The sequence below is a fragment of the Vicia villosa genome, linkage group LG2 (assembly GCF_029867415.1).
Source record: "Vicia villosa cultivar HV-30 ecotype Madison, WI linkage group LG2, Vvil1.0, whole genome shotgun sequence".
Taxonomy (NCBI): domain Eukaryota; kingdom Viridiplantae; phylum Streptophyta; class Magnoliopsida; order Fabales; family Fabaceae; genus Vicia; species Vicia villosa.
Genome location: NC_081181.1, coordinates 3,910,483 through 3,922,079, shown reverse-complemented (window position 1 = coordinate 3,922,079; position 11,597 = coordinate 3,910,483). Strand labels below are relative to the sequence as shown.

The following is an 11,597-nucleotide window of genomic DNA, read 5'->3' as shown; positions in this document are numbered from 1 at the left end:
ACACATAATTGTTTATATGCGCGATATGATTGGTAAATAATCATAGTGCTTGGTTGCAATTGTTGATGATGTAGGATGTAGTAGTGGTTGGTTGATTTTCATAAATGGTTTTGTGAACTAGTGCATGATAAATCATGATGATGTGTTGTGTGAATGTTATCGTATTGGTACGAGGTATGTGATTAGTTGTCGATAACATGAGATCATGTTCGTATGTGTTATGTATTAATGAATGTTCATACTTGGTATGTGACGATGTTTGGTTGTTGTTGTTAACATGATGTGTGGCCTTATGGCAAGTAATTGTTGTTATGAGAACGATGTATTATTATTGTTGAATTGTTGTTATTACAACTTGTTGATGATGTATTGATGGAGTTGTGGGCCAATGGCCAATATTATTTTGATGTAATGCAATTATGCGATCATTTATGCCAGTGTGGCTAGTATGTTTTGACGGTGAATGTGTGCTGTGTGTTTATTAACGCATGAGTGGCAATTTTGGTGATGTAATTGATAACCATGTTATTAATTGTTGATGTATCCTTTTGGATAGAATATAAACGATGTAACATGAGTGTATGATCGTGTTATATTATTGGTGATGTTGTTGTTGTGTAATAGAGTCATATATTTGCACATCATAACATTTCATTACGTTAATGGCGGAATGCTATTAACAGGTGGCTTGCGGGCATTGGTTACCAGTAGGATCTTATTGCTCGGTAACGGTATATTAGCCTGAGTGGCAAGAGGTCATCAGTGGGAGCTGCGTGCTCGATGACGACAGCCTGCGGGCTTCCTGAGTGGAATAAAGTCCCAGCATAATGCTCGGCAAAGGGTCATCAGTGGGAGCTGCATGCTCGATGACGATACCTGCGGGTTTCCTGAGTGGGATAAAGTCCCAGCATAATGCTCGGCAAAGGGCCATCAGTGGGAGCTGCATGCTCGATGAAGATACCTGCGGGTTTCCTGAGTGGAATAAAGTCCCAGCATAATGCTCGGCAAAGGGTCATTAGTGGAAGCTGCATGCTCGATGACGATACCTGCGGGTTTCCTGAGTGGAATAAAGTCCCAGCATAATTCTCGGCAAGGTGTATTTGTCATAATGACAAGGAGGAGTTTACTCCGGAATTGGTACCACATGCATGTGCATAGTCGAATCTCATTCATCATTGTCCGTCCTTATAATTTATGCTATCATGCTTGAGTGGCATCCTGCAGATTAGCCGCTTTGGGAGTCTTTTGGAAGAGGTAGTTCTCCAGTTGGTCTTGTCGGTCGCTCTGATACGTAACACCGGGGAGTCGGGAGTCTGTTGTTATTTATTTGTATATGACTCTTTTGAACATGTATATGTGATAACGTGCCATTGTGTATTGTAAACACTTTATTTTGGAAAACTCCTCTTTGAGAGTGAGAGCTATATATATATATATATATATATATATATATATATATATATATATATATATATATATATATGTGTGTGTGTGTGTGTTCATATCTTCCGTGTGTTATGTATCATGTTATTGGCAGGTGTGCGTGCTTTTGGCATCAGTGATGTCCGTTTGTTTTCAAGGTGTTTGTTTGGTTACTTAGTGTATCATCCTAATTGTGTTGTATGAAATTTTAATACTCTGATGTTTTCTTGCCTAAATGCTTTGGGTAGAATTGGGGTGTTACATTAGTGGTATCAGAGCAGGTCGGTCTGTCCGGCCAGTGTTGTATAATGTTGTTTAATTCCTCAGTACGTGATAAGTGTGTGGAGCACTGTCAGTACTTGTCGTGCCTCTAGTCAGTTGTATGCAGGAGTGGTTTGAAGCTAAGTGGGTGAGAAGATATGCTTCTCGGATATGTTTCAGTTGCAAGATGTTAGTATGCTACTGAGGGCAACAGTACTAGTGTTGTTGGAATTTGTTGTTTTCTGAAGTGAAGGCGACTTGGACTTAAGACTTTGGTTGTTAATCAAGTTGGAGTGTCTCGGAGTAGATTTTGGTTATTTCTAAGGAATGGAATTTAGAGAGTTGTGATGCTCTAACGCTACTGGTGGACTGTGAAGTTGTTGTTGAGTAGCCTTGTGTGAAGTGTCGTTGTTGGATCAATGATTAAGGAAAGTATTGTGGTAGACTTTGTTGTACGAGTTATTGACGTTGTTGGAAACGTTTTGGAACTCAAGTGAGAATTAGGAGTATGAAGAGATGAGTAGGATCTCAGGTATTTTGTTAGTGAAGGCGACTTGGACTTAAGACTTTGGTTGTTAATCAAGTTGGAGTGTCTCGGAGTAGATTTTGGTTATTTCTAAGGAATGGAATTTAGAGAGTTGTGATGCTCTAACGCTACTGATGGACTGTGAAGTTGTTGTTGAGTAGCCTTGTGTGAAGTGTCGTTGTTGGATCAATGATTAAGGAAAGTATTGTGGTAGACTTTGTTGTACGAGTTATTGACGTTGTTGGAAACGTTTTGGAACTCAACAGCAAATTTAAATATTATTAGTTTATTTCAAAAATACCAATGTATAATCACAATCCTCCGATTTTAATCAGACGACTATAAATTATGAATGTGTAGATGTAGTATACTTTTAACTACAGTCAATCACAATTTGATGGAAGGAATATTTGAGACATTCTCTCCTGTTTCTTCGCATTATTATTGGAGAGAAGAGAAATTGTGTGGAACCTACACAAATATAACTTATTTGCACTATCTTTAGGATTTCTTTGCTCACTCCCTCTCACCACTTTCTCTTGTTTGCATTTGATACGTTCGAAGCAGACCTTTAGGGTGTGCTTGGAATGCAAAAAATAGAGACGAGAGAAAAACAGACGAGAGAGTAATGAAAGAAAAGTGACACTTCTCCTGTTTCGAGTTGCATAGAAATAGAGAAGAGTGATTAAATTGGTGTGAGATCCACATTATTTATCATCTCTTCGATAAAGAGGAGAGTGTCTCAATTTTTAAACTTTTCCTAGTTTAACATTTAATTTTACAATTTTTAATATTTGATCAATAATGTTGAAGTGTACTTTTAAATCAAGATGTAATTGTGTCTTTTCAAAAATAAATATTTTTCTCTCTCTTCTATTTAACTCATCTTTCTTATCTCTTTTATACTCTATCTTACTTATTTCTCTCTTCACACTATCTTTCTACCACCAATCACACCCTTAGGGTTTCCAAGCGTTTTCTCAGAGATCGTTGTCTTCTTCACCTTCGCGTGGATTGAATTTGTATTTTCAGGTACGAATCTGTTTTCTCTTGCGATTCATATGATATTCTTCATGTATTTGGGGATTAGGGTTTAAAACCTTTGAATAGGGGCTTGTTTTTTCCCATCCGTTTTGGTGAAATTAATTCCTCAATATTGTAATCTGTTAGACGAAATATTCAAATCTTCTTGGGATTGGAGACAAATTGAGTTTGTTTTGATGAAATTAATCCTTCAAATTTTTGAATCTGTTACGTGGTGATTGGTTATATTTTAGTGATGGTAAGAAATTGACTATGTTTTGATGAAATTAAAACCTTCAATGGCACTTATTATATTTTGTTTTTTCTTATTAGCCTCCGCCCTGCTGGAGTTTAAAGCAAAGTTTCCAGCACCTAATCCTAATCTCATCACCATGGCTTTTACCAAAAAAGCCTTAATTGTTGCTTTTGAGTATCCTTGTTCCGACGTTAGTCTTTATGGTCCATCAACTGCAGCACTTAGGATGAAAGAGTGTCTTGTTAATTATTATGGTTTTTTGTCTGAAGATGTTATGCTAGCTATAGATGATGTTCCTACGCTACACCCATCATTTCCCAAAGCCCAAGCTTTGCAACCTTCATTTTTTACTGTTGCTGACGACCTTATATTCAATAATTCAAAGAATACCAAGAAACAATCTAAACAATCTAGGACTATCTGTACCACGCTGGCTAAAATGGTGTCACAGTCCAATGTCGGTGATACCATACTTTTCTATTATATTGGACATGGCAACAGACGACAAACTTCTTACACTAACAATAGTGGATGGGAAGAATTTATGCTATGTGGAGATGGTTCTCGTATTTATGGTAATAATATTTTACTTAATTTCTTTTGTTTTATCTTTGTTTGTTTTACTTCATTATTTTTATTTATTGTCTTACAGATTATCATCTAAGGGAGGTAGCATCATACGTTCCGGATGGGGTAAACTTCACTGTAGTGGCTGAATGCTGCAATTCAGGTGGTCTCATTGAAGGTCTCTTTGAAGTAATTGGGAATAGCACAAGAAGTCCTGTTTTTGGAAATAAACGGCCTGAACGTAATTTTGGTGGAAATGGATTACAAAATAGCCCGCCGTTGGCTGTTCTTATTAGTTCCACCCAGAGTAATGAAGGCGGCGCGATAGGTTATAATGATAATTTAAAAGAACATAAGTGCTTCTTGACGGACGCTATAATTAATATAATCATGCAAAAAGAAGGAATTGTGACAAATTTAGAGCTAGTTAAGGAGGTGTCCAGAATGTTTGAAGAAAAGAACCTGGAACAAAGTCCTGGGTTATATTGTAATCGCGGTAAAGAAAACTCTTATTTTTTGGGGCTTGAGGGATTAAAAGTGAAAAAAAAGGACAAGAAGAAAGAGGATAAAGTAGGGAAGGGAAAGGGAAAAGAAAAAATGTAATATTTTTTGTTTAGTATGTATTTTTATTGGTACTGAGATGTATTAGGTTTTAAATTAATGGAAATGTAGTTTGACATTAAATATAGCCTAAAAGGTTTAGAGTTGTTTTTTTTTTTTTTCTAACAAAAATGTTTGGTGATAGGAAGAAAGCTCTGATACTTGGGTTTAACCATCCCTATACACAAATTACCAGCTTTGGTATTGATTTAATTTTCATGCTTTTCTATTATTAATGTAAATTGCATTTAAAACTTAAGAATGATAAACTTTACTAGTTATATAATTCTAGTGATGGAGTCATTGTGTTTACTATTTCAGTGGACACGGTGGTCGCACTAAGCAAACGATTACAATAATAATTCTTGTTTTTTTGAATATGTGTTGCAGTTATGGATCTATTATAACATGTACATTTTATAGTTTAAGATCATAATAAGTGCATGTTTAGAGTATGTGGTTTATAGGTTTTATTGTGTTCCAAATATCTTGATATATTTTTCACGTTTCTTGTATTATTTGACAGTTTCCATTTCTTTGTATTTGTGTTATAGATTGATCCTAAACGGATGATTAGGGTATATGGTTTTATTGTTTTAAGTGTTATTTTTTTGGGTCCAAATCTGTTTTGTTGATCCCTGCTCTAATAGCTTTGGTCTTGATTTAGTCTTCATGCTTTTCTATTATTAATGTAAATTGCATTTAAAACATAAGAGTGATAAACTTACTATCTGTTATATAATTGTTATTATTATGTTGGGTGACTCAATCTTCGGCAACTAACCGAATGTGTATCATGGGGTGTTTGTTTACTGTTGTTGCATCTAACCGAATGTGTATCATGGGGTGTTTGTTTACTGTTGTTGCATCGGCATCTGGAGGACTTACAGAAGGAGCTAAAGAGATTTTAGGACACAGTACCAAGACTCCCCTAACCAACAAGACCCTGCTAACAGACCCCGCTAACCAGTTATCTGCCTGTCAAAATGATTAGGAAGCTAGAGCCGCGATTAATTTCAATAGACTGGAAGGAGTCTGGATGCTTTTATACATATGCTTTACTTCTTGTTATCGAAGAAACAAAAAGGAACGTGACTAATTGGAATTTAGTCAAAACTATAAGACATATGTTTCCAAGTATGCAATGGAAAAAAAACCTCTGGTTTGTACTGCGACGAAAGTCAAGTGAATTTGAATTTTTTGGGTCTTAATGGATCAGAACAAGGATTATAGGGCGGATCTTAATTATTTTTGTTGTGTTGGATGGGTTCTGAAACAGTGGTCCATCGCCGCTCCCTCTCTCACATCCTTCACTCTCTCACCACCCATAAACTTTCGTGATGTTCCCTTCATTCCTTCACTACAACCATCAACACCGCCCCTATTGAAATGACCATGTTTCATAAGCTAGGTGTTGCTTTGAAAATAACCAAATTCCAGTAGATCCATATGTTGGGTTCTTTGACTTGATCGCGATTGAATCAAACATAGGGAGGTAAGTTGTATGTTATTAAGGATTCTTTATTCTTATTTTTGTTTTGATTATCTATTGTCAAATGTTTGTAAATGTTTTTATGTTTTTATTTATTTATTTAATTTTACATTTTTATCTATATGAGTTTCCATGATTAAATGTTTTGGAGTTTGAGATCCGGTTTTGGCAGTTAGGTTATCTTGTTGTGTAACTACTGGAATCAGTTTTTCTGAAAACAGCCTATAATAACTTATATGAAATTAGTTTGAATTTATTCTACCTTTTGTTTCTATTTTTTAGTGGACTGAAACTCAGTGAAATAGGTGAACTTAGGGCTTTCTCAAGACAAAACTTTTCATTGAAGGGTTGTTTTGTGTGTGTTTAGAATTTAGAAACAAAAGAAAGCCCTAAGTGTATAACCAGACACTAAATTCTAAACACACACAAAACAACCCTTAGATGAAGAAGATTTCCAAGAATGGCTGCATGTTATCATCACAATCTCTTTAGGGACAAAGCAAATAACCTTGTTGATGATCTGCAAGTTGGGTTCCTTGATCTGCAGTTTACTACCAAGGGGAGCTGTTATATTTTGTTTTCATTGATTTGGTTGTGATTTGTTCATTAATATTAATAGTCAAAGTAAAAAATGTTTCTTTAGTATAACTATTTCTGGAGCCTAAATATATTATTGGTTGTGATTTGTTGAGATGATAAAACTTTTGACAGTGATTGTTCATCAAAATTAAAATCTTCTTTTTGACTATGTGGTTCTAATCATTCAATGCTTTGATATTACATATTAAGAACATAAGACAATCTAGTTGGAGCATGTTACCGTTTTATGGAGGATGAAAAGTTATTGAAGACAAGAGATTGAAGCTTTCACTCGGAGGTAAGGGTTTTCTCTTGAATGGGTCAGATGTCAGATTGGGCTTATTAAAATTATGGTTACTGTCTTGTGGATGGGATTAGTTAACTTGTTGTTTTCTTTGTTAGTTAGGAAATGATGGATCCTTTTGTATTAAAATATTTTTAGAACATAGTAACTTGAAAAATTGTATGATTTTGGGATACTTTTTCTCATGTAGGTGTGGTATTAGGAGACAGTTGGATCTATCCAGAACACTGGTATGTAGTAGAATAGTGATATGTAATGGATGAGTGAATTTCGTAAGTTTCGGCTTTGAATTTTTGGTGCGTTTGCATACAGACAGAGTTTGCTATTTCTGCCTGAAACCTCTCTGTATCTTGTAGCTGCTCATCACAAAATAGATCTCACTTCCAGGGATCGTCAATTGAAGGTTCAAACATGATGATTTTCTTGTTCTTTCTCATAATTAGATTAAGATTTCTTGTTTAATGTTTTGATTATGATCCCTAAACTCTTTAATGTTTTGTGAGTGGTTAATAATTTGTTCCAATAGAACTGCATCTCTTTTGTAAGCCTTCTAAACATATTATTTTGAATGAATCGCCAATTTATTCCATGAAAATTGTAAGCACTGGACCATTTGGATTAGTCCTATTATTTCCTTCCTTTTTTAGCATTGAAGGATAAGGTGCTGATGATTCATTTAAACTTGAAATGATATTTAAGGGTTGTTTTGTGTGTGTTTAGAATTTAGTGTCTGGTTATACATTGAAGAGCCATTGTAATCATATTTAAAGTCTGTTTTTTATGTGTAGATTTGGTCATACTTCAAGAATCAAATGCTAAATGATGCAAAAGGATTCTCAATTTAAATGGTGGCTCTGATGGTATCCACGCCATCCATGGGTGACTTGGGATGCGTTCACTGCAAATTTTCTTTGACAATTTAAACCTGTATGGAGGGTCATTTTACCCTTACCAAATGATGAAGAGGATCTGAAGTTCAACCCCCGACAATTGCAGCAAGGTGACATATTGATGAACCATTATTGGTGATGGAAGAAGGAATTTGTGATTTCAACCAACATTTTTCTTCACCTATTATTGGGGATCTGAATTCCGCAATACCAGAAGACGATGACGAGGAGTCATCATTCCAATATGTTTCGATGGATCTGGATGACGTTATATCATCCCCATGAAGTAGATAGAAGTTCCTTCCTTTGTCCTTGACGATGAACATCTGGTTGAGGAAAATGATGATGCTGGTTTGAGTACTCCGACTGCAACTCAAACACTTGTTCCGATCTTAATACCATCCAACATTGATTCGAAGCTTTCCGATTTATCCTCACATGTCAGAGTTCTATGGTTTTCATGAATTTTGACCCAGCAAGGTGGCTAGCGGATGGTTCTAATAGTGGATATTTTCATGACGACGCAGATTACGAAATTCCACCAAAACCTCCTGATGCTATTTCAAAGATAGAAAGAACATGCACGCCTGAAGCATTTACGAGAGTATTCAGATTCACCATTTCTCAACTGCCACCGAAATTTTCATTCTCAGCCACAACCATGATCCTGACAAAGGAGAAGATTCTTCTCCTAACTTATTGGCAAATCTACTTTTTACTGTTGTTCGATTTTGCACATCTCATGGGGTTTATTGACCGCCACTTTGGTTTTCGACCCTAGACCGCACCATTTGACACAAGGTCGTGTTGCTGATAGAGTGACCCTGATTGAAGATGCTATGAACATTAAAAATTCAATCTATAGGGTTGTGTAAAGGATTTTAATATTTTTCAAAAGTGTTCTCTGTCTAGTAAAGTTTGGCCTAAGTTTGTTTTTCTAGCCACTGCTAGTTTGTCTATGTTTTCATATGTCAAATGTTGCTACTGCTGAGTTTTGTATTTGGCCCAAGGGTGATAGCATCAGTGCTCATCTAGATACATTTTATTTAACGAGTTTTCTTATGGATCAACATATTGTAATAGCTATGTTGGTTTCTAAGAACTTGAGGCATGCATCACTTGGAAAGTATTAGTTTTCATGAAAAACATAACTGGAGATTTGGAAGGCTTATTTATCTTGATATGTTAGAAATTTTGGGTTATTCGACATAATGTATTGTTAGCTGGCTCATGTTTAATGGATTACATTAAGTCACTACTTGAAAAAATGAGATAACTGGAGGTTTTTATTTAGGATTGGTTCTTACTATTGGCTATGACTGTAACTGTGTAATTGGAAGCAAATTCTTTGTTCTTGCAGTAACACATGAATGTGTTATTCATGCATGCATGCAAACTGTTTGAGAAATTGACATATAGAGTCAAGTGTATTTAAGAATTGTGCTTGCTTTGCATTTTGCTGGCCTGGCATTCACTTTTCAAAATCACCATGCTGCTCCTAATGTGGAGCTCATGAGCACTATTATGTTTTCACATGCTAAGGGGTATCGGGTAAAATTTTCAGTTACATGTGGAGCAATAAAACTCATATCGAGCAATAAAACTTTATTAACTATTTTACACAATAATAATTGAAGAGAGGAAATTAAAAAAACATCAATAATTTTGAAATTGAAAAGTAAAATTGATATTTAATTTGAATTACATTTTATTTACTAGCATGAAGGCGATTTTTTAAAAGACTGCTACTTCACCTCATTTTTGTTCAATATCATTATTGTGTTGTTTATAAGTATCCTTTTTAATATAATGTCAAAGAGACTTTGTATTTCTGTGTTTGGCTTTTTGGAAGGGTAAAAAACAATTCTAGAAGTGCAGAATTGATTCTAGGTGATTTTAAGATGTTTGTTTAAGAAAAAGTAGAATTGATTCTGTCTCTAGAATTGATTCTACGTGAAGCTAGAATTTGTAGCTTTTGCCTCCAGAATTGATTCTGGATGATTTTTACAATAAAATTTTTTGTTCAACTCACTTTTATATAAATGTATCCAAACATAAATTAATTCTGCTAAACTCAATTATGATAAAATCAATTATATTATAAAGTATATAAAAAGTGACTCAATATTTGATGATGGAATAGAGTCCATCGGAGTATAGTGTCATGTATTAAGAATATATCATGAATTCAGTAATATAAAAGGTATTGTAGTATATAAAAGGTATTGTAGTGTGATTAAATTGGATGTCTGTTTAAAAACACTATAAAGTAAATACATTTCAAAAGAGTGTGGGTAGAAGAAATTACAATCAAGGCTACATGGGCTGCATCTACTAATGAATAAATATAATGAATAAACTTTTTTGTTATACAAATTTTTAGTACATAAACTTTTTTGTTATACAATTTTCTCTTCCTATAATTTCATTTTTATTACAGTTTTTTAACCTCTTTTTCAATAAAATTTTAATAATGAATAAATCTAATGAACTTCAATATTAATACAATTGATAAAAAATTAAAAATTAAAAAATAAATATAAATATATTTAAAATAATGTATAAATCACAATATGATAAAAAAAGTGTTATTTTTAACTATTAATGTTACTACTATTTTTTTTAAAATTATTTTAAATTTAATATACAATAATTTTTAAGATAATATATAGAAATTGAAATATATATTATTGGTGTAAAAAAATTTTGATTTTGTTTTAGATATATCTCTTTCATTTAAAATTAATAAATTATTGATCCAAATATTTTTGTAAATAATATCTAAACGAAAATAATATTTGTATACGGGAAAAAATATCTATTATTTATCTATATATATTTATCGAAAAATGATATTTAGGATTCAAATATGTTTTATTCAAAAATGCTATACGGGAAAAAAATCTATTTTTGATCTAAATATTTTTATAAACGTAAATTTACTATTAATCCAAATATTGTAAATGTTATCTAAGCAAAAATAATATTTGTATACGAGAAAAAATTTATTATTGATTTAAATAGATTTTACGGGTGCTAGACATTTTTCTATACATTCAATTATTATTTTTTCACGGGTACCAGATATTTTTCTATATATTCAATTTTTTTTTACGGGTACCAGACATTTTTCTATACATTCAATTATTATTTTTTCACGGGTACCAGGTATTTTTCTATACATTCAATTATTATTTTTTTACGGGTACCAGACATTTGTCTATACATTCAACTATTATTTTTTCACGGATATCAAATATTTTTCTATACATTTCAATTATTATTTTTTCACGGGTACCAGATATTTTTTTATTCAAAAATATTCATCTGAAACAAATGCGCGTCCTGTACCAGAACCCGTGCGTTTGCACGGGTTTGTTACTAGTTTATCTAAGGTTCATAAATAAGTAATAATCCGAATTCTATAAAAAAAAAAACTCTTTCAAATATGTGAAATTCTTCTTCCTACTTTGCAAGCTCAAAATTTTGAAAATACTATATTCGGATTCTAGAATTTATAATGGTCTGTTTTTTGTGTTGAATTTTAATTAACTAATTTGTGATATTTTGATAAAGTACAGGTTCATATTATAATTACATAATTTTATCATAGAATCCAAACACATCTAAAATGACATTATTAAACTCCTACAGTATTTACTCCCTTACAATTTCAA

General features: G+C 33.2%; 1 protein-coding gene across 1 annotated transcript; it reads left to right on the top strand.

The window, feature by feature from the left end:
• Positions 1 to 3,080: 3,080 nt before the first annotated feature.
• LOC131648835 (uncharacterized) lies at positions 3,081 to 4,763 on the top strand. The gene is made up of 3 exons (XM_058918565.1): positions 3,081 to 3,241; positions 3,566 to 4,063; positions 4,141 to 4,763. Exons 2-3 carry the CDS (start codon positions 3,625 to 3,627, stop codon positions 4,656 to 4,658), a joined length of 957 nt encoding a protein of 318 aa, XP_058774548.1. The 5' UTR covers positions 3,081 to 3,241; positions 3,566 to 3,624; the 3' UTR covers positions 4,659 to 4,763.
• The last annotated feature ends 6,834 nt before the right edge of the window (positions 4,764 to 11,597 follow it).